Below are 25,696 nucleotides of genomic sequence, written 5' to 3'. Positions count from 1 at the left end.
TCAATAAAGTATGCTCAGGCTCTGGCATTCTATGTGATTTAGGGCCTGACTGGGAATTACGAGGCAGCCCTGGGCTTTTTAAGGCATGTTACATTTTTATGCTTCCGCAGGGTGCTGTTGGGCATATATCTGAAGAGGCAAATCGGGTGACTATGGAGCGCGACGGCCAGCGGCTCATTGAGTAAGTAGTGTAGTGGGGAGCCTAATAACCCAATAGGATGATCTGCCCCAGTTATGTGACCACAAATGGCCAGTACTTGACAACAAGTGGGTGAGAGAGAAGTTTTGATGTTTATGTCAGTGGTAGGCTTCCAAGAAGAGAAAAGTTTTTAGGGGGCATTTGAAGGAGGGTAGAGTTGGTGAATCGGACAGCACGGGGAAGAGAGTTCCAGAGGGTTGGTGCTGCGTGAGAGAAGTCCTGTTGGCGGGCATGGGAGGAGGTGATGAGTGAAGATGCGAGGAGCAGGTCAGTGTTGGATCTTAGAGGGCAGGCTGGGGTATATTTGCTGATGAGGGAGGATAGGTAGAGGGGAGAGGCGTTAGTGAGAGCTTTGTAGGATAGAGTTAGTATTTTGACTTTAATTCTGCTATGGATGGGGAGCCAGTGGAGGGACTCGCAGAGAGGTGCGGCAGATGCAGAGCGTCGGGTGAGATAGATTAGTCTGGCAGATTGGGTACAGATTGGAGGAGGGGGATAGTCGGGAGAGAGGGAGGCAGGTAAGTAGGTTGCTGCAGTAGTATGAGGGTTTCTACACCCCTGAAAGCCCCAATAATGTGTACAGAAACAGCAGGAAGGGGGTTTATAAATGAAATCACGCCAATTATATTAGCCCCTGCTATAAGGGTTACCTGATCGGATTACCCTACAAGCGACAGTCCCAACTACAGCGCATGCACCTTGCCATGTTTCCAGCTAGAATGTGCGTGTAGGAGGGGGCTTCTATGAATACATTAGGTGTCAACGTATAAAATGGCGGATATATTGGCCCAAGCAGAAAGCAGTAAAAAAACACGTTACATAAGCTCTTGGGACCTCATTTGTCTCTTCTTTGCATACAGCTCATAGAGCGACCCCTGAAATCGTATGTACCTTTACATTTTTCTATGCTCGCCTCAGAAAATGGTATTGGCTTCAACTAAACAATAGGAAACGTGACCCCTGACCTTGAAAAGGGCTCACCGCAGCTTCCAATTCTTATGTTGGTTGCTATAGCGATGACCTGGCTTTTTAAACTTTGCATAATAGTCCTTTTTTTTAGTCACAAGGCGATTTTATTTTATTACGCAAGAGATTCTTGCGCAAGCTCCGGTACTTTCCGGTATGTTACATCATACCAAAGACCGCACCCTGAGGGCACGCCCACCCCCGTGCTTATGTCACTTCCGAGACTCCTCCTCCCGGTGCCATTTTAGTTCCTGCAGAAGGCGAAGGGAGAGGCGGAAGCGGCGCCATCAGACTGCGGTTGCTGGGCGAAAGTGCGTCGCCTCGGCGTTCGCCTGCGGGTCCGGCTTAGGGAGAAGAAGTATTAGTGATAGTGTTACCCACCCGAACAGCTACAATGCCGTCCTCACCGCTCCGAGTGGCTGTGGTGTGCTCCAGTAATCAAAACCGCAGCATGGAAGCGCACAATATCCTCAGGTAATAGACTAACCCGAGCAAAAAAACATATCCCGGGGAAATACCGACTGACCAGGTTCAAACACAACCCCGAGACTGTTACCGGCGCGTAGCTACCTGGGCTTTGAGTGTTGTCATGGTAACATCCCTCAGGATCCGTTTTCTTGGCCCGGCGGGCTTGGCTAGAGCGCTGAGCCTGGTCCTGTCATGGGGCCCGAAGGCTTTGAATAGGCCTTCACTTAATCTAGCTTCAAAACGAAGCATATGTCTCTAGGTATAGGTCTATCTTCATTGTGTTTCTGTATCTCATCTATTAGGTCATGCGTATGTAAGCGATCTGCATTAAAATACCAGTGATGAGGACTGCTCTTTGATGACGTGTTAAATAGGTCATTAGTCTAACTCGACGGTTTCCTTGTACATTATGTAATTTATGCTCCAAAAGAGTTACTAAGCAATGACTTATATCACACATGCTTGTGTGTTTAACCCTTAAAGTGTTCGGGCCTGTAAGTATAAGTGACGTAATCAGATTAACAGTAATGCGGATACAGCCTTGCGTTTTTTATTCACTGGACTAATATATATATATATATATATATATATATATATATATATATATATATATAACACACAGTATATCACAAAAGTGGGTACACTTCATGTTTTTGTACATATTTTATCTTCATGTGACATCACTGAAGAAATGACACTCTGCTACAATGTAAAGTAGGGAGTGTATGGCCTGTATAACAGTGTAAATTTGCTGTCCCCCCAAAATAACACACAGCCATTAATGTCTAAACCTTGGCAACAAAAGTGAGTATCTGCACCCCTTGGTAGGTGGAGTTCAGCCAAAGCATTGTTAACTCATAACCATCGCTCTTCCCATATGTTAAATGCTGCACTCTGGTAATAAATCAGGCAGTAGTGATACAATACGCAATATCGTGCGAGACGCCCATTGCTTGTGTATACCATGGGGAGCAGCCCCCTAATGTCATGTTCAAAGGATATTTCTCCCATTTTTTCTGACTTTTAATGGCACCCCATTGTTGCGCATGCGGTCCTCCGTAGGTAGATTTATTTAATCTTGATTACTGTCAAATATGTGATTCTGACATTAAATCGTGGATTACAGATTACGCAGGATTTCTCTCCATTTCCTTTAACTGTAAACATCAACAATTGGAGAGGGGAATTAGGTTATTTAAGCAACTCTTAATGCACTTGCCAGCAAAAAAATCTTAAATGTTTTATAAACGGAGCATCCAGTGAGTAATATGCTGTGATGAAATGGATTGAGTCAGTCCTTTAATGGGCCAGTATCAATAAAGGATCTATATATATAGTATGGAAGATTAAACTGGACGTGCCACTCTATGTAAACCTGTCTGTCTTGTTGACGTATAACAATCTGTATCCAAGTATGTAATGCACATTAATAAATCAACGGAACACGAGCAGAATAAAAATAGGGTGATTTCTGGGATGCTGTAGACGTACATTATAAAGTATTTTGGGTAAGAGGAAGCACGTTTGACAGCTTTGTAGAGGTTGGATAATTGGCTTAGAGGTTATAGAGACTCAGATGTCTGACGGGATAATGTTCAGAGCTCTGTTGCATGAGGACAGTCCTGGGAGTTGTAGTAACGAGCCTGGTTCTTGAGGGTATTTGGGAAGTTCTGGAGGACCAGGTAGAATTTTACCATAGTAGTCAACAAATTTGGTTTGGGTCTAGGTGCCAGCCAAAAAAGCTAGTAGCCAGCTTTTATAGAAAATTTCCCTCCTTCCCAAATCATGTTTTTCTTTTATTGCCCAACTTGGTATAGACAAGTCCATCGCTTGAGGAGTAAGGAAAATGTCTTTTCACACATGGATGTGAATTCAATCTGATTGGGGCAAATGAGTTAATGGGAGAGACCTGATGATGTCATGGGATGTGTGTGGTGTATAACTTGGAACATTTGTACAGAGTAGAAAAAAAATCGTATAAGCAGATGTGGTTGGAGCCTGCGTTCCATCCGTGCTCATTCACTAGATCTCATGTGGAAATAACAGTGATGTCATTAGTATGACAGTGCTGCGGGGGACAATACATACAGGGTATGGAAGTCCAGAGTCACTCTGAAGCTGAAGGTCTGTTTATATATTTATAAAACAGTTCTAATATTTGCAAACAAAACCATGTTCTTGCTGTAATTACAGGAACTTAAAATGTATCTGATCCCTGAATCTGAATTGCCCATACCATATACAAGCTTGCTCAGAATTCCACACTTCTCATATTTTAAATCAATAAAGCTTTTACTTAAAATCTGTCAACTGCTTTCATAATAACTGGACTTTGTGACATGATCATGCTGTCAAAGGTTAACAAAATCAGCTGATTTCCTAGTGTACTTTGCAGTATGCGGCTCTTTAGATGAGCCTTTGTTTTCCTAACCGCTTTGCGCCTTCCTGTGCTGGTGAACATCCAGTGTTTTCTTAGAATGACTAATACTTTACCGAGACTCATTTGTCTCTGCTGTCAAGTGATAGGGGAATGGACTCCAGCAACACTGATTGCTGTGATCTGAAGCGGATTTAACACCAGAAGCCTCATGAACGCTGAGGTGTGGTTTTTTTGTTTTGTTTTTGTAACGAGGAGGTGAAGCTGTTGAAACTTGGTTAGCTGCACTAATCTTTGTCATGACTGCCTTTTTTACAATAAAAAACATTTTATTTAACCCCTTAACAACCAATGATGTACCTGACGTGTAGCAAGGGCTGCACACTTATACCTAAAGTACAATGTTGTGAAAAAGAACACACAAAATATGACTGGTGGTAGAATTAGTGCATGAGAAGGGTTAAGTTATCAGCATTTAAAAATACCCTGAGATGTCTAATTTTCAAAAACCTATGGTTTGATGGAGTAAATTGCATTGGCTGTCTTCAAAGATATCACAAATGGCACATGGGCGTAGAATGATGAGATTTGGGAAAAATGGCAGACTCTTCTTGAACTTATTGCCTTATAACGTATATTTCTAATCTCGGGACCATTTAGCGTGTTTTTCATTAGCTTTTATAGATGAATAAAATATTTTTCAACTAAACGTGTCAAAAGGGGCTTCTTGTTTTTTGTAGAAAATCAGATATGACCAATATCTCAGATTTTGTTGAGATCAGGGCTCTATGGGGGCCATACCATCATTTTCAGGGCTCCTTCTTTACACTGAAGATAGTTAACTATACAGAACATCTGGAAACCCCTGTTTGCCTTGAAATTTCTTCCTGGAAGAAACCTCAGTGATGCAGTGCTTAGCTTTGCTATTGTGCTCAGCCTTGCTCTAGTGTGACTTTTGATATTCAGCTGTCTTCAGCATCCTCACCTTGTTAGTGAGTTTAGCTTTTCCTCATCCAACTTTTACTTGTACACATCTGTTTCAGTTAATGCTTGCTTCAACCTACATATTGATGACCAAACACACTTAACGATATGCCTACAAAATCCCTGAGTTTGTACCTAGAATAACTGATGCTGTTTTGAAGACAAGGGGTGGTGACACCAAATTTTGATTTAGCTTTTTTCTTCAGTTCACCCAGTTTGCACTATATGTGTGAGGTCGGGCACTGATGTTGGATGCGAAGTCCCAGCTCACAATCGGTTCCCAAAGGAGGTTGAGGTCTAGGCTCTGTGAGGCAGGTCAAGTTCTCCCACACCAACCTCATCCAACCATGTCTTTATGGACCTTGTTTTGTGCACTGGGGTACAGTCACGCTAAAACAGAGAAAGGCCTAAACCAAACTGTTGGACCCACAACATTGTCCAAAATGGCTTGGTATGCTGAAGTACATTTACTTTCACTAGTAGTAAGGGGCCCAACCCCTGAAAACTGTCCCAGACCATAAGCCCAAACTTTTTACAGGTGGCACAATCCAGTCAGGCAGGTAATGTTCTCCAGGCATTTGCCAAAGCCAGACTCTCCAATCAGATTGCCAAACAGAGAAGCGTGATTTGCCACTTCCTCTGCTCCAGAGTGCAGTATCGGTGTGCTTTACACCACTCGACCCAATGCTTGGCGTTGTACTTGGTGATGTGAGGCTTCCATGCAGCTACTCGGCCACGGAAACTCATTCCATGAAGCTCATGCTGCAGTTTTTGTGCTGATATTAAGTGGAAGTTTGTGACTCTTCAGCTATAGAATAAGCAAAGGATTGGTGTGTTTTATGCACCTCAGCACTCAGTGAGGCTGCTCTGAGGTCATTTTCGTGGCCAAGTTGCTTATCTTCCTAAACGCTTCCACTTTCCATGACACCACTTATTTGACCGTAGAATATCTAGCAGGGATGACTTATGGTAAAGGTGGCATCCAATCGCAGTACCACACTTGAATTGAGCTCTTGGGAATTACTTTAAAATAAATAAATAAAATACCCACAATTGTTTGTAAATGCAGACTGCATGGCTAGGTACCCAAATTTAACCATTGAGACGTGTGCCCCAAGACTTTTGTCCAAGGGTTTTAATTTGTATTTTTGAAAACATTCTTAACTCATCACAGGTGTGAAAAACGCTGTATTCATGCAGCTGAATATTATCTGTGTTCTAGCTCCTTCAGTCCGATCTACTAGACGGCTATCCTGACCCCTTAGCATCTTGCCTGTGGTAAACAATAGAAATGCTCAACCTGAATCACCTGGCCAGACTCTTACTAATGAACGAGGAGCAACAGACTTTAATTGCTGTAAGGCATCTGCTCAGTGTTTGAGCAGGGAAAGGAACCGAAACTATCACACGACTGACAGCAATGACTGGCAGCATTCATGTCTGCAGATAAAGGAAGGTTATTGGAACAAAAAATAAAACTGGGCTTTTTGACAGTGCTCTTACTTTTTTTTTGTGGCCCCTTGGTTCCCCTATTGATGTAGCGATATATCCTGAAAAGGTGTGTCAAGAACGTACTCGTATGTCATGAAGTTTTGGATGCAGCAGGGAAGCAAGCAAGGCTCTACAGGCCCATTGTGATTAGAGAGATCTCTGCTCCCTCTAATCACAGTGGGCCTGTAGAGCCTTGCTTGCTCATCAGTGTGACAGCCTGGACTCCCAACAAAAGCAGCCCCCCCCCCCCCCGTCAGCAGAATCCAACATCACTGGCTTCCTGCTGACCAATCATTTGTAAGCATGCTTGGTGTGAGTGCTGGCAGACCAATGGGTTAGGAATGCCCTGCTGGGATCTCTGTATGCTCCCTCTACTGGCTAATCACAATATGACTGTAAAGCCTCGCTGATCTGTGTGACCAGTGACAGAGAAGGAAGGGGGGGGTTGAGAAACAATGTTTCCCCCTTTTTGCACAAAGCGAAAAAATATTTTTGTGTCAATTACACAATGTAACTACAAATGACAAAATAGTGATGTCATTGTGATATCACTGGTAAACATATGTCCATATGGCACTAACAGTCCTAAAAATCCCTGACACTGCCCAAGTGCTACATGTAAAAAGTATATCTATAGGGTACTATGTTAAACCAATTTATGGTAATTGCAAAAAACACAAGTAATTATGGCTCTGGAAAGGGTTAAAACAGTCGAGTTAGTGGTTGCAACCCCGGCGTGAATTTTGCATACACCCACTGTTCAGCTCTTATGAATACAGGTTGAGGACCCAGCTTGTTGCAAGCCTGTTATATTTTGGCTCCTGGCTTGCTTAAAATACTTACTGCTCTTTAAAGTTATCTAGGCCATGTCTATTTCTGGGATCATTGGCACACTGTCATTCTTCCTGCTTCCTGGAATTTAAGCAGTATTTCAGGTCATGAATGCAATTGCCAAGTGCAGGTCGTAACAGTGCAGCCAATGAAGGATGTTCTTTGCCATAGGCCTTTCTTTTGTCAATGTCTCTACCTGAGAAGACCTTGGCATAGTGATTTTCATGTATGATTTTGTTGGGTGTCCCGTTCCAAAACATGGGCATTAATATGGAGCCCCCATCTTGTGACTATAATGGCCTCCACTCTTCTAGGAAAGCTTTCCACACGCTTTTGAACTGTCTGGCCATTCAGCCAGAAAGAGTTTGTGGCTGAATGGTGATGTTGGCTTGCAATGGCCTTAATTCCAAAGGTGTTCGGTGGGGTTAAGGTCAGGGCTTTGTGTGGGTGACTTGAGTTCCTCCACACCAAACTTGTCAAACTTATCTTCATGGGCCCAGCTCTGTACTCATTCTTGAACAGGAAACAACCTTACCCAAACTGCTGCCCCAAAGCTGTTCTCATACAGATGTCTAAAATGTCTTGTATTCTGTAACATTGCCCTGTACTGGAGCTGAGGGGTCCAAACTCTGGAAAAACGACTCCAGAGCATTATTCAATACCATTGTGCATAGTGATTTTCTTTGCATGAACTAGAATAAACAAGCACTTCCCCAGGAGGCTCTAGACCAGCGGTCGCCAACCTTTTTGGCGCCAGGGACCGGTTTAGATTTTTTCAACGGACTGGGGCAGGGTATTTTGGGTTTGATTCAAGTGCGTTTTACTTTTTACTATCTATTTTTATTATGTTTTAGCTATTATATTTATAATACTCTAATTTTCTCACTCATTTATTTCAATGCTCTTACTACCCCCTTCTCGCTATCTACCCTCTCCCCCTTTGAAGTTCACTTACCGTCCAGGAGTCGTACGGAGGGGGCGAGAGGCCTGTGTCTCTGCTCTGCTGTGGCACATGCTGCGTCACTGCTGAGCGCCGGAATATGACATCATATTCCAGCGCTCAGCATGAATTGCCGACACAGCTACTGGTCTAGAGGCCTTGCGTAAGAGACTGAGAGGTGCCAAGCAGTTGCTGAAAACTTCATGAGCGAGTGCTCGGCACCCCTCTCTCCTCCGCGTCGGTTAAAAAAAAAAAAGACTTCGTTTGAAGCCACTGATTCCGGGACATGTGGTCACCCTATCGTGCGACCCAGTTGCTTATAGGCCACGGACCAATACCGGTCCGCAGCCCGGTGGCTGGGGACCACTGCTCTAGAATGTTGCATGATTTTTAATGCTACAGCTGCTGGTTGATAGAATCCAGCTTAACATTTCTGGTATAACATGTTTATATGTAAGCCATTGTTTTTTATTTAAACCTTTTACAGTGTAATAAAGAGCACATGGTGTTTCAAGGAAGTTGTCCTTGTCTGTCCATCCATCCCGCATTTTGTGACTAATCAAACAATTACAAGAGCCTAACAACTCATATTGTGGAATACAAATAAATGAACATATAAGAAGTTTTTTTTTTAGTTTTTATTTTTTTTTTCATAATTCATACAAACAAATTAAACATCAGGTAGACAGATACGACAGAAAATTAAGAAAAATAACAATTAAGGAGTCAAAATATCATCCTTGGGTATTGTATAATGCACATTTTTATATTTGATTTGATGTCTAACATAAAGGAAAAAACAAACAAAAATAAGAATAGTTTCTAATGGCTTTTTTGCTTGTATTTTTCAGCAAACGATCATTCAATGTACGGTCCTTTGGAACAGGAACACACGTGAAGCTTCCCGGACCAGCACCAGACAAGCCTAATGTTTTCGATTTCAAAACCACATATGAACAGATGTACAATGATCTGCTTAAGAAAGACAAAGAACTGTATCCCAGTGGAATGCATTTTGTTTAAACCAAAAAGGTTTCGACTCCCGAAAGGTGTAAATCATAATTTTGCACATTGATCTCAACTAATTCAGATTGGATGGTAGCCAGGTATAAGACTGATTGTGGCCAAGATGGCCATCTTAATGCATGTATAACCTGCTGACAATTTTTGAATGTTAGGTTTAGGTTTGCAATCACAATACATACAATGTTTAGGGTTTTATTTATTTACTTCCTATGATCTCATAGGTTAAATACTAGACCTTCATCCTTTTTAGTGAAAGGTAAGTATATAAGAGGAATGAATACTTTTTTTTTTTATTGGGCAATTTGTCCCCTCAAACTACAAAGGTGTGCTTTTTTTTTTCTTGTTTAAACCTGTCAGTAATAAAGCTCGATGATTGTAGCAGTAAAGCAGTATGAATGTTTTGGATCATGGAGATATGCTTGCCTATATTCCATAAGAAGGCAACATTTACCTCTCATGGCTAAGCTAACGAAAATTGGCAGTGGTCACAGGATGAAAGGCTCCTATGTAGTAAACACTGGTGTTTACTCGCTAAAATAGAAGATTGACAATGCCAGTATTATGCTAGGTTTAAGGAGATTTCTAATTTTTTCTTTTTTTCTTTTCCCTCTCATCACGAGGTTGCAAGTGCACAGCCGGCGTGTGACAGTGCCTGATAGGCTCGCTCTAAACAGGCAGCAACACATTGAAGCCATTCCTCTTTGCATTTAGTATATTCTGAAAAACGTACTTAACCGTATTAAATTGTAGCTTAGGTTTATTTAAAGAGAAGAAAAAGTATGTGAATAATTGTTTTAATAAAAGTGTAAAATGTATTTTGTGGAAGCAGGGTCCATGGCAGAGTACATGCAGCTTTGTAATACTATGCCTGGAAAGAATAGGGAGACCTTGTTTCAACCATTTCAAAGGTAGGCAAGTTGCTTGGGACCTGTGGCACATGTTCCATGTCCAGGGATGGGCATCTACAAAAGTGTGGGGCAACTACCATCAGCTTATATTTAATTTGAGTAGAATACCTATGTGCAGCATGTTGTGTACAAGCTGCCCATATGGCAGTTCTCTTGGGGCCCACCTCTGGTGTCCACATCAGTATGGTCTTCTATTCGCAGAAGCTATTATCTGATGTTGAATGGTTGATGGAATACCCAAAGACTGGTTCATTTTTTTTGCTGGTGTTCTTCTGCCAGTCTTTCTTAATCATCTTAAAACATTCTCTATATCATCCTGTATCTCCTTTTTCTTCTTGCTTTTTCTGCTTTCACCTGTTACTCTTCTCTAGCGCTTTTCCTCCTTTGCATTCTTCATTCTGAGTTACAGCTGATCTCCTTGTGCTTTCTCTCGCTTGTTTAGTGAGACTTCTTATTGTAAACACTTTATAGCTCAGTCAGTCGAAGCCTTTATTCACCAGACATTATTTAGAAAGTTAGCGATAACAGCCAGTTCTCCTGTTGCACAAAGTCTCCAGAGAGAGTTAAGAGAAGTGCTACAGATTTCAACTGAAGGAAATAATGGGGGGGGTGGAAGGAAATTGAATGCATATGATAGCTGAGAGGTCCCTTTAAATGTGAATGTGGTGTCCCTTTTGCAAAAACATGGGGGACTCAACAGAATCCTGCCATATACGTTTGCCTCTATCCTCGGCTATTTCCTGTGCAGGACATATGTTCAACCGAACGCATCTCCTTGAACTTTATATACTTGCTGTCGGCTGACTCCGTTAACTCTGCAGGCGACAGTCTGTTAATATCCCCCATGTGCTTGCATGGATATCCTATTGATTTCAATGGTGGTTCTTTCCTACCTACCGCTGATTTGGCTGCACAGTTGCAGCTTCTTCAGGTAAGTCCCCCCCCCCTTTGTCTCTGTGTCTGTCTCTCTTGTCTATTAAAGAACTCATACTCTGACCTGTTCAGAACCAGGGCTTTTTTTCACAAAGCCCACATGTAATTATATTCAGTTTTACAAGTATTTAAATCCCCCCAGCTTGTATGTCCTGGTTTGAAAACCGCTCTACACTGCTATAGTTTCCCCTCAAACTGTGTATGTATACTATATATTTATAAGTAGTGTTTTTTTTTCCCTTGGGACTCTACTGTTTTCTGTCTGTCTAGCTCGCAACGGCATGAGAGAGATGAACAGAGCCAAAGGCTGTACTTACAAGCGCTGCCTTAGTCATTTAACCCCTTAAGGACAATGGGCGGTCCCTAAACCCATTGAAAACGATGCATTTTGAGCCCGTACATGTACAGGCTTTGTTATTAAGGGGTTAACTGTATTGGTGCATGTGATTGGCTGTAGAAGTGATCACATGCACAGACGAGCAGGGAATCTGCTGTAGGGATACTACTCCATGAAGCAGTCAGCTATGGGGGGGGGGATCTCAGATACCTGTGAGGTGCCCAGTACATCATTAGTCCTCTATAGGCAACTTTTCCTGCTGTACCTGGTCTGAGGGGTTAATATGAATTTCTCCTTAGAAGGGTTTTAAACTGTTGCATTAATCTGGAGAAAAGCTACAAAAACATCATAGGGCTTACAGGATACAAGTGATCTTGAAAGACTAAATGAACTGTAGGCCATAAAGCTTTAATGAAACACTGTTGGCGAAATCTCCTAAATACATAGCCAAGGAAAGGGAAGTATATTCAAAGAAAAAATGGTAGGAAAGGCAATAGTCAGACACTGCTGCAGTGTCCCTTTTCCTTTCGTGGAATTAATATTTCACATTTTTCGTTTCACAGCTTTTGTTTTCTCTAACTACATCCTAAGTCTTTTTTATTTTATTTTTTCCTACCTTTAGGGCTGAAACAACTAATCGATAATGAAAATCGTTGACAACGATCTATTAATCGAATCGATTTTTATCGATTATAAAAAGAGTTTTTTTTCAGAGCAAATGCTCTGAAAAACTCCTCTCCTTATATAATCCGACCTCAAACAGAGATCGGATTATAACACTAGAATCCAGATCCCCCGCAACGCTGCAGGGTACCTGGATTCCCCTCACTGTCGGCCGGTCTCTCACTTCCGTCTCTCTCCCCCCTCCCATACACCGCTCTGCCTCTCTACCCGGCTCCGTTACTGACAGGCACTTTCACTGCAGCTTCATAGAAGCCTCAGTGTAAGTGAAGGGCAGTAACGGAGGCTGTCTGTGCGCATCGCGCAGACCCCCACCAGCTGACAGAGAATCATCCTCTCTGTCAGCCGTTGGGGGTCTGCATCGCACAGACAGCCTCCGTTACTGCCCTTCACTTACGCTGAGGCTTCTATGAAGCTGCAGTGAAAGTGCCTGTCAGTAACGGAGGTTCACAAAGCACCAGGGAGTCAGCAACGGAGTCAGGAGAGAGGCAGAGCGGTGTATGGGAGGAGTCAGAGGGGTGTTTGGGAGCGACCCTCCCATACACCACTCTGGCTCCTCCCCCTCCCATATGCCACCCTGCCTCTCTACCCGGCTCCCTGGTGTCTTGTGAACCTCCGTTGCTGACAGGAGGCAGAGTGGAGTATGGGAGGGGGGAGGAGGCAGAGTGGTGTATGGGAGGCAGAGTGGTGTATGGGAGGGGGGAGGAGGCAGAATGGTCTATGGGAGGGGGGAGGAGGCAGAGTGGTGTATGGGTGAGTTATAGTGGTGTATGGGGGGGTATTATGAATTTCAAGGCATATAGGGGGTATAAGGCATATTGATATTAGGCATATCAGGGGGGCATAAAACATATCTGGGGGTAAAAGGTATATCAGGGGGCTCAGTTGCATATAAGGCATATCAGGGGCACAGTGGCATATCGGGGGGCACAGTGGAATCTGGGATATGAGGTATAAGGCATATATGGGGGCAGAGTGGCAAGCTGGGGGTCAGATGTGCATAACCGGGGGCAGTTTGGTAAATAAAAGAAAATATAAACAAGGCTTTTTTCTCAGTTTTTATTAAATATGAAAAATAGTTATCATATGAATTAATATTTACTGATAACTTTGTATTAAAACCTAGTTTGAGAAACACTGTTTGGGTTCTTGTAGCTTTTAAGTCTTTAAATACACAAACTGACACTTTTGCTCGCTGTCTCTCAATGTCTCCCTACCTCTCCCACCAACTGCTTCCGTGTCTCCTTTTTCCGCAGTTCTGCTTCATCTCTTGCTTCCTTCTTTCATGGTCTACTTCTCCCCACTATCTGTAGCGTTATCCATGCCTCCTATGCCTGTTAGCTTAACGGCGGAGCTTTCGCTCATATCTTGTCCCCCGTTTGGTGGAATATGGGGGTCCCTGGAGGGTGCACCACTGCTCCACCATCTTGGGGGAAAATCTCCGAGGCCATAATAATGCAGATGAAGCTGTCTGTATTTTTCTGGCCGAGTATAGTACTTCTGTGACAGGGCGGAGCCTCTCTGCAGTACTATACCAGACCAGAAAAATCCAGACAGATCAACACCAGAAGATAAATGCTTCTACGTGTCTTATATGGACCCGTCTGCATTGTTCTGGCCTCTTGGGGTGCTTTTGCAAAAGGGCAGAGCCACGGTGCTACCCCCCCCCATTCCTCCTGGCTGGGGATAGTGTGAGTGGATGCTTCAACCCATTGCGGAAGCACTCCGGGAGGCTAGGGTAATGGAGTGGGTAGCGGGAAGGAGCGGACCATGAAAAGACAGAAGAGGCAAGACAAGAAGCGGAGCTGTGCCAAAGGCAGATGGAAACACAAAAGCGGTTGGCAGAGGAGGTATGGAGAGACTGTGAGTGAAAAAACAAATATTCGGAGCGCTGTTTTTTTTCACTTTTTTTTTTATTTGTTAACTCATTTGTACAAATTACCATCTTTTTTTTTTCTCCCTTTACTTTGCGCCTTTTAATCATATTTGCTTATTTTTCACCCCTCCATGCTCTTCCCTTTTAATGTGTAACCTCTCCCCTTTGTCTGGCCAAAAGAAACAAAGTCAAAACCTATTCCTCCAAATGTTTCCATTACAGTTTGTCAACACTTTCCAATCTTTTTCCTTTCCAAAGTTTGTTTTACAAAAAACAGTCAACGGAAAGTCTAGAAGCAAGGATCAACGCTTTTTCCAAGCAATCTTTTAATTTTTTTTTCTTCTCACTACCCCAACTTTCCTATTTTATAATCTTTTTTTACACACTTAACAATTAAAATATCCTCTTCCAAATTTTTCACCAAACATACATACAACTGATAGCAATTCTGTTGCATGTTTCATGATTTGTTGCAAGTGTTTCATATAATCTGCTGAAACCCATTTTGATCCACACGAACCCCCCCCGCTCATGTTCTTACTTCTTTCCAAGGGTCTTAATTCTTATTTTTGTGCGCTTGCTTCTCCTTTATAATTCATGGGCTTTCTGTTTCGTGTTTTTTTTTTTTTGCCCCATCCCCTCTTACACTTAAATGTTTCTTTCAGAAGCGAGTAGCAGCAGAATGTATGCTTCAGCATCTCCCCGGTATTTCTTTCTTCCCATTTGCCTAAGCTTTAGCCCTATGTAAAGCGGTTTATTGCCCGGATTACACAACTTCACAATAAAACACCTTAATCTCTGCCACAAAAAAAAGTTTTCTACTTTGATTGTTGCAGAACTTCTCTTGATAACATCATAACTTGGACATGATACAGCAAATGCTAGTTGGGTAGCTTGCAGGGAAGTTTTGCCCCAGGGAGCTGGTGTTACACGGGTAACACTGTTTTAATGGAATCTAAGCAGTGCGTTACACAGGTCAAGTTGGAGTTGAGTTGGATCAGTAAAACTTTAGTTGAACCCCCTACCCCACAAAGAAAGCTTAAAGGAAAAAATGTGTACACAGGGCCACCGATTCACCAAGTTTAGATGGAATATTAATACTTAAACTTCCCATTAATCATAGTAACATAGTTCATAAGGTTGAAAAAGTCCAAAGTCCATCAAGTTGAACCTATATACATATTGTGTCCCTACTGTGTTGATCCAGAGGAAGGCAAAAAACCCTTATGAAGCAGATGCCAATTGCCCCATACCAGGGGGGAAATTCCTTCCCGACTCCAAATATGGCAATCAGAATAAATCCCTGGATCAACGTTCTGTCCCTATTAATCTAATATCCATAACTTGTAATATTATTGCTTTCAAGAAACACGTCCAGGCTCCTTTTAAACTCTTTTATTGAGTTTACCATTACCACTTCCTCTGGCAGAGAGTTCCATAGTCTCACCGCTCTTACTGTAAAGAACCCCCGTCTGTGCTGGTGTAGAAACCTTCTTTCCTCCAGCCGTAGAGGATGTCCCCTTGTTATAGATACAGCCCTGGGTATAAATAGGTCCTGGGAGTGATCTCTGTACTGCCCCCTTATATATTTATACATAGTTAAGTCCCCCCAAGCTGTCTTTTTTTCCAAACTAAATAACCCTAATTCTGATAATCTTTCTGGGTACTGTAGTCCTTCCATTCCCCTTATTACTCTGGTTGCCTGTCTTTGAACCCTCTCCGGCTCCACGATATCTTTCTTGTACACCGGTGCCCAGTACTGTACACAGTATTCCATGTGTGGTCTGACTAGTGACTTGTACAATGGTAGAGTTATTTCCTTGTCGTGGGCATCAATCGGTATGCTTGTAGGGAAAAACTTCACCCATGCATCCACCTTCCCCAATGAAGAAGTGATGGGTAAAAAGTGTTTAAAAAAATAAATAAAAAATAGTTGCTTTTACCCCATGTGTAAGGGTTGTGTTAGAGGGCTTTTGGGTGCCTTAATCAGTAAACCGCTTTTTTTTTTTTTTTTTTTTTTTTTTTTTTTTTGCCCATGGGTAGGTTTCTCCAAGTAAAATATTGAGGATGGATTGGAGGAACGGGCACTATTCAGCCCAATATTACAGAATGTCGGGCGCAAGATCCCTGGGATGTTTGGGGGACCCCCCTATTTTTTTTTTTTCTTCTGGATTCCTCAATTTCACTTGTTACTCTTGGGCTTCCATTCTGAGGGATTTGCGATCCAAATAAAGCTTTTTAGTTTCTTTTATATAGCGCCAACAATTTACGCAGTGCTTCATACAATTCAAAGGGTGTGACAAGACGAGAATTGACAGACTAAGACAAACCGATACATTAGGGAGAGAAAGCCCGGCTCGCAAGCTTAGTCCTGTTACCCAGTTCCACAGGACTAGCTACTACAGTGATAACCTTTAAGCTGTTGTAGCATTGTTTTCTCATGGGATGTAACTCAAAATACTAAGAGCGTAATATATTGCTTTTAAACCAGTCTGCTACTGGAAATAGAAGATGGTGTTGATTCCAATAACATGCATGCTGTGCTACAAGCTTAAAATGCAGTGTTACTTTCAACAAAATTAGGTTTGAAATAAAAAAAAAATATACCCAGAGTAGGAGCTGCAGCAGAACCCCCCCTTTTTTGTGCCCTTAAAGAAGCCTGCATGTGTAGGGGGGGTTAAGCACATGGGACCCCCCCAATAGTGTACACCGTGCCAGTGTAGCAGACTGGTGTTGAGTGCATCATGGGCCAGGAGATGTATTTAGCAGGATACATCTCCTACAGGTTGGGAAGTGCGTACGATGTCCCTTTAACTCTTATAAGTGCAAGTTACGAGTTTTGTCTCTAACTTGGTTAGGAACACCATTGTCCAGGTCAGACTCTTTTAGGAAATGGTCCAATGAACCCAGTCTGTGATTTGACCACTGATTCACAATCTAGACTCCCTTTGAGTTTGCTAGTACATTGGCAGTCTGAGAAGGTACGCTCATAAAAAGAATTGTAAAAACGTAATTACACAATTCTAGACTTGTTGACGGAATAAGGAAGAGATGGCAAATATGAAGCCTCCTATCTTTCCATAAAATTGGCTTTATGACATTTATAACAATCAAAAATCTTGACTCTCTTTTAAAGTAGATCTTCAACTGATCCTAATTTGGGACCTGGTTCATATAAAAACAATTTTTCAGAAGTAAGGTTTGTGAGTGAATGCATTCAGTCCCAGGCATTTATCTGAGGGCTTCCTTGGCGTAAAGCTAAAGGGTTTTGTCCAATGAAGGCTGTATTAGTACAAATCTTAAACTATGACTTTAACATGTAAGGAAGCTATTAGGTGCACCTCCTTTATATGAATAGTAAAGCTTGTGCAAACCCATTATCCAGTGATGTGAAATTGATGGCACTATATAAAACAATAATGATAATAATATAATAAAGAATTTGAACAAAATATCAGCTTCACAGACCCCCTTCTGATCACGATCTGCGGACAGTTTACGCCGGGTCCCTGTGGTTATAGCCATGAGCTGGCGGTGTCCATGCCGACTGCCGGATCCTTGCTTCTGCCGATGAGGAACCCTTGGCACCTATGGATGCTGATGGTGCCTATACTATATTTTATTTCCATACTCCCAACATGATCTCCAAACTACTGTATTTGCTTCTAGAACTAATCTAATCGAACACCTCATTTTGACAGATTTTAGTATGCGTGGACTGTCTACCTGTTCCCCTGTATGTCAGATTCGAACGGAAAATACATTATATTGGGGACTCGTTTTACATTAGGGTGACCCCTTTTACCCAGAAACATGCATCAAGAATGCATTGCATATTGCAGAAATGTTTTAATTCAGCTATTCCATTGAATTTCTGATCCATGGGCATGGATAACCGTAAACTCTCTTAAACCCAAATACCAGATGGCCCCACCCACACTGTCACATGTGAGCCAGATCTGGCTTTGTCTGCGCATGTCACTTTCAGCTCCTTGTCTTCACCATATGTTACGAAGGTCTAACCTTGGTGAGCTTCTGCTTCAGGACAGGCCCTGTGTAGCCCCTTCGTGAGAGAGACTTGCTAATGTTGGCCCTTCACAATGAAAACTAAAGCCGTTGAAACCACCTCTCTCCCTTTTAGTGAATAAACAATTTGTATTCTTGTTTCTTCTCTCTTTCCCGCTCTTTATCTTTATCAGTGGGCTGTGGTGAGAAGTAGAACGATGGTCCATCCTGCAGCATAAACTGACCTAGATCATCCCTTGTTAATTCGCGTTAACAAGTGAGAGAACATTAGCCCATCGGTTTATCCACCTCACTGCCTTGTTAAAGTCTCTCTAGACAGACCTCTCTGCAGTTCTTATCAAGAGAGCAACTGCTGTGATGTCATCAAACTGCTCCTCGTCCTATCTGTACCATGCAGAGTGCTTCTTCTAGACCGTCCTCGCCTTCTCTCCTCGCCCTGTCTCTCCGGGTTCATTACTGAACCTACCGCCAACAGAGAGAAACATCGACGGCCTGCAAGCTCCCCACTGGATAAGTAATTGAGATCTGTTTTTCCAGTTTAAATCAAATGCTTCTCCACTATATAAGGGACAGGGACACAGTTTACTGCTTTTTAAAAAAAAAAAAAAATTCTATAGTTTTTTTATTATAGAACATTAGAAATTGTTTACAAATGTAGGAGTATATTACATCATGCAATGTTTCCAAGCCAGAAAAGTATTGATACCAGCTGCAAATATTATCCAAAACCAACTTGTTTTAAATTGTTGACGATGTTGCTGATATTATTAAACATCTTTCTGGTCCCAACACAACCACTATATGAATGTTAATTGATCAAAAATATCTGTGGTATAATTCTCATGTAGGAGCAATTTAATTGGGAGATATTAATTGGTCCCATAAATTAATGGTAGTTTAGCATACATTAAAATGCTTGCATCTTCAACTTTTGTCATTTTTCTTTTCTTCTTAAAGTGTACAATTTTTGTGCTTCCGGCACAAAAGTCAAGAATGGCTTCCTCCCTCTTCTTCCCTTCTTCCCCTTTAAACTTTGTGTTTTTCCCTCCTGAAGCCTCTAGCAGCCTCACGGGTACTGTCACTCAGAACCTTTTTGGTAGTGTCATGGTTCCCATTTATAAGCACTCTTTTACTAGCGGGCTTACCAAAATGCCGTGACACTCACACCATCTGCGGGTGACGGAGATTGCAAACCCCACAGTTGCACTGTGGTGCGGCTTCAAAGATCCAAAACCGGGGTAAGTGTTTTACTTTTAAACAATTACTCCCTTTTCACATGCAACCCTCTGAAGGGGGAATAGAAAACTGTACTTTAACCTGGTTTTTTAATTTACACGCATTAAACCCGTGAAATGACGCCATTTATTATATCCCATTGAACAGTTTAATTTTAAAGTGTATACTTTATATTAATATCGATATAAGTGAAAGGGTTTTATTGCCCATATACCTACCTACCTGTCAGGACTGCTGGCGGTAATTGCATCACATATTATCATACTGATCTATGTAAAGGAAACCCAAGTCTGCGTGCCGTTTAGTAATTCTGCTCCTGGCAAAGTTGGTCTAGTAATCAATAGCATGATGGCGTTTAGCTGTGTAGAGGTTTTACCGTTCATGGCTCATCTGCTGTATGTCTGTTTTGGGCCAATAAAAAGTCCCCTTTTGCAAAAAGTCAATCAGTGTGACTTTCCTTTTATTAACGTTAAGTAGCTTTCTAGAATGTCTTGTAAGTGCAGTAACTGCGGCGAATGTTAACGTTTAAACACTAATTACGGTTCATCTTAAAGGTGCTCTTCTGATTTAGACTGAGCATCTCAAGGAAGTCAACCATAGCATTCCATTTTATCTTTTCTGCCAGTTTAATCACATAAAATCAACACAAACGTTTAAGAAGCCTTTTCAGTTTATATTACAATAGCCCTTAGTGCCTTTTGTGCCTCATGGAAAGCATTTCTAGTGATTTTTTTTATTTTTTTTCTTGAAATTTTTTTTTGCTTTCAGCAATTCCGGAACTATGCTTTCAATGCTGTTTGGTTATAAAAGTGTTTTTAATTCAGCAGTCTAGGTGGAACAGCAGCTTTTAAAGTAACCATTAGGTCTAAATATTTTAAATAAAATAACATTGACCCCCTGCCTTTTGCATGCAGTAAAACAGTTTCTATGAGAAGCTTGGTGCTTTAGCCCCTATTTGAATACAATGGAGCCCCAAATCGTTCTTCACGCTTCGGTGGTGATGACGCTGATGGGAGTGTGTGACCGCAGATACCCAGCGATAGTACCCAACTGTCATCAGGAAGCAGATTCCAGAGCTGCATTTCCCAGCCTGGTTTATGAGGAAAAGTGGCAGAAAAGCAAACGCACAACATCTGGGCACCTGCCACTGACTGTCCCATCCAAGCAATAGCCATGTCTTTGTTTTTTTTCCCTTTCACACAAGTGTTCTGTGTCATCATTGATGTCTTCTGTACCGCCTACCCCTTTGGCCCACTCCTTTTTTCATGGCACGTCACTTTTTTGGCTGGCACGTAAGCAGTTGGCATAGATGAGCTCCAGCAGGGTTCGGTCCTGAACCTTAACACTAAGACAATGCATTGGGAGATCGCAGCAGATCCAGTCACCCAGACTGGTGGAGGACACGGGAGCTGCTGGAGAAATAAGTGACCGCAAAGTGGAACCCCACTGTAATCCAGATGAAAGGGATCAGTGAGACAAACACTTTACCGATGTCTGAGGAATAAAGGCTTGACTTCCATTTTAAGAAAAGCTTATATGAAAGAACGCTTTGGAAGTGCACAGGGGTATTTTTCCCTTTTTCTAATATGCAGAATGCTTTTCATCAGTAATATTGGTTTGCCAGATTCTCCAAGTGCCCAAGCGCAGGACTTGTCTTGAACGTAAACCACACTTAGTTGGGAACTTGCACCGTGTGGATACTGTAGACTGTACTGTGCCTACGTGTTGGCGTGCTAGGCCGAAATTAAGTTGTTTCAAGATTAAATAGCACAGATGTAAAAACTAATTCACATATTGAAGGCTAATAATGTCTTAACCCAAACTTTGGATCATAACTGGAGTAAGGAGCTCCATTCATCTTCGGAGGGTGTTAAAGGAACTTCCCCTTCAGCGCGGTCCTCTTTCTGTTGAGTTCAGACATGGAGATGCTGATATTTGCTCTAAGCATTGGTAGTCCACACATGCATTGTAAAGACCATTCTTTTATGTAGAATCTTAAAAGTGTAAAAGTATATTCTCTCACATCCCCTCTAATCCTCCTAACCACATTCTTGTGGTTAATTATTAATGGCAGTCTTACACAGATCACAGGGATGTTTTGATGGTTGCACCTGCCACTACATCTTTGGAGGGATTTTTTTTTTTTTTTTTTTACTTGAGTGAAGAAGCACTTTTGAAAATTAATCCAGAGTCCAGACCATTAAATGGTCTTGTGGGAAAATGCTTCTCTTCAGTTATCTATCATTTAAACCAGTCTTCCCCAAGAATTAAAGGCCATTAGTTAATTCCCTGGCCCCCATATATTAGTTGTATTCAGTCTCAATAGTCTCAACACCTTTTTGTTAAGCAGTTATGGTAGTTTATTGAAGGCGTTCCTTTAGCGATCTCTTAGATACTGTCTTTAGATCAAAGTTTCTTTTAATTCACCATCTCCAGAGTGCAAGGTGCTGAGCGCTTGGGGGTGAAGTCTCACAAACTCAGGAGCAGGTTTATTGATGTCTCTTTAATAATTTTAATATTTAATTGTTGGTTTAATAGGAATTGACAGGAACTGAAGGGGTGAGGGACTCAGATGGCAGGGCAGAGTCTACAGAATACCTCAAGATAATTTTCCTCTATGAAATGTAGCAAACAGACACCACTATAAAGTCTATCTGTAGAGGGGTAATTTAGTGTCCTCACATGCTTAATTGATGTCATTCAGGGACAATCTACTTTCCTAATTGTCTTCTCTACATATTTTCAGGGGAAATATTTCTATGTGCTGCATTACTTTTGCTACACTGCTATTACAGGGCAAAATTGTAAGCTCCATATGTAACTGCTTTATGGTAGAGTTCCTTTTGCATGGACCTAACGTTAGCTAATCTCAACTTAATCTCAAATTTTGCAAAGGAGGCTATTTCTAGCTGTGTCTGTGTGAGACCCATCTCCCGCTGGCTTGTGCGAATTCAACAAATGGCTCATGGTTTAAATGTTTTAAATCATATAAAGCCTGCAACACTTGTAGCAAAATGGAACATTTCTCATCAAAATACACTTATGTCAAAGTTTAATAATTTAGAACTAAAACTGTTTATTACAATGAACATTTACAGAGTGAATGAATGAGCGAATGAATGAAGCTTTGTGTTTTTCATATGTAGTGTGATTCCTCCACGAGGATTGTCAGCCTGTTGTCTTATTCCCGTTAAACTTAGCTGGATGAGAGCTTCAGTTAATGGCAACGTGTGTCCTTTGTCAGATAAAGTGGCCACCAAAATTCTAGAATTTATTTTTTTTCCTCATTTCTCCTGTCTCTGCGACATTGATTAGATTGCTAAGCGTTATTCATACCCATTTGAGTAAAGGCATCTTTACATTTCAGGAAATGTTGTCCTCATTTTGCACTTTGCTCACCTAAGCGAGTGCCTCCTTTCCCTGGCAAAGAGGGAGTCCTACTTTAGGTTTCAACCTCATATTATTGCTAATTCTAGGATAATTAAACTCTATTCTAGAAATACTTTAAACTGGATCTGGGTACTCATTTGTTTAACAGTGGTTTCACGCATGAATATTAACAAATATAACACTAATAATACCTCCTTTGGATGATAAGTACATCTCATGTAGAATGACCTGCAACAGGGCCAGTGTTTAATGTCCTGATTGGCCAGCTGTACAGGAATGGCAAAGGTTGTAATCTAAATGAGGTTTGGTTTTCCGGCAGTTTGGACAGCGATTTCCGTGTACTTGCCACCAGGGGAAATGTCTCATCTCACATGTAAACGAACCTGTCTCCAATGCACCATCTCGAACCATAATTTTTATTATAATGAATTCTGATAATATATAATACAAATCACTGTATGCACAAAGTTCCTTAATGCCAATAAATTCAGATATACACAGAATGGGATTTTACACATGCTCGACAGAAACAAAAGAATCAAGCCACGACCAGAGAGGTTCCAGAACTGCAAAGATTATTTTGACCTAGTGATTACCTGCGAGGAAAGAGTATATGATCAAGTAGTCGAAGGTAAGAATCTACCTTTTTTTTTTTTTTTTTTTCTCCCCTTTACGTAAAACAAAAAGATGGTATGACATTTTGCGATTCTGACAACGTAGCCAATTCTACGGGCCTCTTCCCACCAGGCTTTAGTACAGGGTATTACCGAATTAAGGCTCCATTCAGAACGAGTTCTGTGTGGAATTTAATGGGTGCCCTTCATTACGGGAACTTCTAAGATGATCCTTATGTGGCCCTCAAATACTACACCTTGATATTTTCATGATAGTATATGTCAATTGTGCTAGTGCGAGGAGACCCCAGAGCTTGCACCATTTAGATGTGCTGTAGGTAAGTTACAGCATAAAGGCCTTACGTGACATTGACATATAAAATATCCTGGTACTGCATAACACTTTCAAAGAAGGCATTTTCTTTATTTGCATTTAAGATGCACATCTTTATAATTAATCTTTTATGACTACCGTGGTGGCCTGACAACAGGGCTGCTGCTCTTCATTGGTTGATGCCAGACAAGACCCTTGCCGGCAACCAATAGAGAGTCATAAAGACCTTTAAAATCCTGGCGCCAATGGTCTCCCCAGGCCAAGCTGCTCAGAGGTGTACCCCCTTCCTTTTCCCAGGGAGACTAAAATCCCCATTCCTCCCAGGCCAAGTTGCTCAGAGTGGTTGTCTGAGTTTTAAAGGTCTGTAAAAGCGTCTCTGCATGGCGCAGCTGCCCTTCATTGGTTGATGCCAGAGGAGCCTCCTGACAGCGACCAATAGTCACTCTTACGAACCTTTAGAATCTTGGTGCCAAAGCTCCTGGTAACTGTTAGTGTTACAGAGAGCTAAGAGGAAAAAAAAAATACGAAGAATATTCGAAGTGCCCCCCCCCCCAAGACGAACATGGAGACTTGGCAGGCGACTAAGTCCAGTTTTAAGATGTTGAGCATATGTTATGCTTTAAGTATAAAAATGTTCCTCTAAAATGAATTTCCTTTTTTTCCCACATCTGGCAGATTTAAATTCTAGAGAACAAGAAACATGTCAGCCTGTTCATGTGATAAATGTTGATATTCAGGATAACCATGAAGAAGCCACCTTAGGAGCATTCTTGATTTGTGAACTTTGCCAATGTGTAAGTATTTTTGATCCATAAACAAAATTATATTAAGGGAGTCTGTCAAGGTTACTGTAAAAAGAATAGTCTTTTTTTGGTAAGGTTACTAGCTGACGTTACAAATTACTGAAGTTATATATTTATTTTTAAAAATATATGAACGGTCGTAATTACATTTTAATAACAAAATTCCTCATAATGCATTATGGTTAATTTGTACTTTCTGCTGTTGGAGGTTTGAAGATGCTGTGGCCAAGTTCTTGGTGGCATTTTTAAATATATTGGCTATTTGATGTAGTAGGTGTTAGGCTGCCACCAGCTGGATCATTGAAGGTATCACAAATACTTTCTCCAATTATTATTTTAAGAAACTACGTTTACCAGAAATACTTTGAATTATATTCTCAATTTATTTGTGTACTTTCCCCCCTTTGGCTCTTACTTGGTATTACTCTGGGGAAGCTTCCAGGTCAAAACATGTAGTTGGATAACTGACGCCTGCAATTATTACCCCGTTTATGCTTTACAGTTAAAAGCATGGATTTATGGTCTCTTAAGGCGTCATCATAAGGACCACAGAGTAAAACCTGCCTGCCTTGCTAATGTAGAAACCTAAAGGATGGGGCATCAGTCACCCCATCTAGGTTTTAGAAATGCAATAGGAATGTCAAAATCTTTATAAATAACTAAATAAATAAATAAAAAAATCTTTATTGTACTCCTTTTTATACCCCTAGATACAGCGAACAGAAGACATGGAAAATGAGATTGATGAACTGTTACAAGAGTTTGAAGATAAGAGCGGTCGGACCTTTCTTCACACTATCTGCTTTTATTGATGGAAGCCCTCTCTGGCCTTATGGAATGCGACTATTATTATTTTCATTTACAAGAGGGAAAAAAACTTTCATCTCTTTTCATCCGCAAAGTGTTTCTTTCCTTTAGGTATTTTGTCCAAAAGGCAGAGATGTAAAAAAAAGAAAATATGTATATATGGCAAAGGAGACCTAGACTTCTACAGATACATAAATCAGGATTGCTTAAAATTGTGGAGGATAATGCCTTTGTCCCCCCCCTCCCCCTTTTTTACTTTTCTTTATGTATGAGGAATTTATGTTGTGGTTCAATTTACTTTTTTTTTTTTTAACCCCTTTTTGCTGTCGGAGCTAGCAATATGTTGATGGACCCATTTAACGGTCAGTGTATGGGTTAACACTGACTCAAAAGGTTGTAAGGCAGATCAGAATATGAATATTAATATCTGTAAAATAATAGGTAATAAAATGGAAATATATCCAATAAA

General features: G+C 41.4%; 1 protein-coding gene across 1 annotated transcript; it reads left to right on the top strand.

Annotated features, from left to right (window-relative positions):
• Nucleotides 1-1,402: 1,402 nt before the first annotated feature.
• Nucleotides 1,403-25,696, top strand: SSU72 (SSU72 homolog, RNA polymerase II CTD phosphatase). The gene is made up of 5 exons (XM_053451950.1): nucleotides 1,403-1,639; nucleotides 9,108-9,251; nucleotides 23,161-23,300; nucleotides 24,293-24,411; nucleotides 25,131-25,696. Exons 1-5 carry the CDS (start codon nucleotides 1,560-1,562, stop codon nucleotides 25,230-25,232), a joined length of 585 nt encoding a protein of 194 aa, XP_053307925.1. The 5' UTR covers nucleotides 1,403-1,559; the 3' UTR covers nucleotides 25,233-25,696.

Source organism: Spea bombifrons, chromosome 12 (assembly GCF_027358695.1).
Source record: "Spea bombifrons isolate aSpeBom1 chromosome 12, aSpeBom1.2.pri, whole genome shotgun sequence".
In the NCBI taxonomy this organism is placed as follows: Eukaryota; Metazoa; Chordata; class Amphibia; order Anura; family Pelobatidae; genus Spea; species Spea bombifrons.
This window is presented reverse-complemented; position numbering and strand designations above follow the sequence as displayed.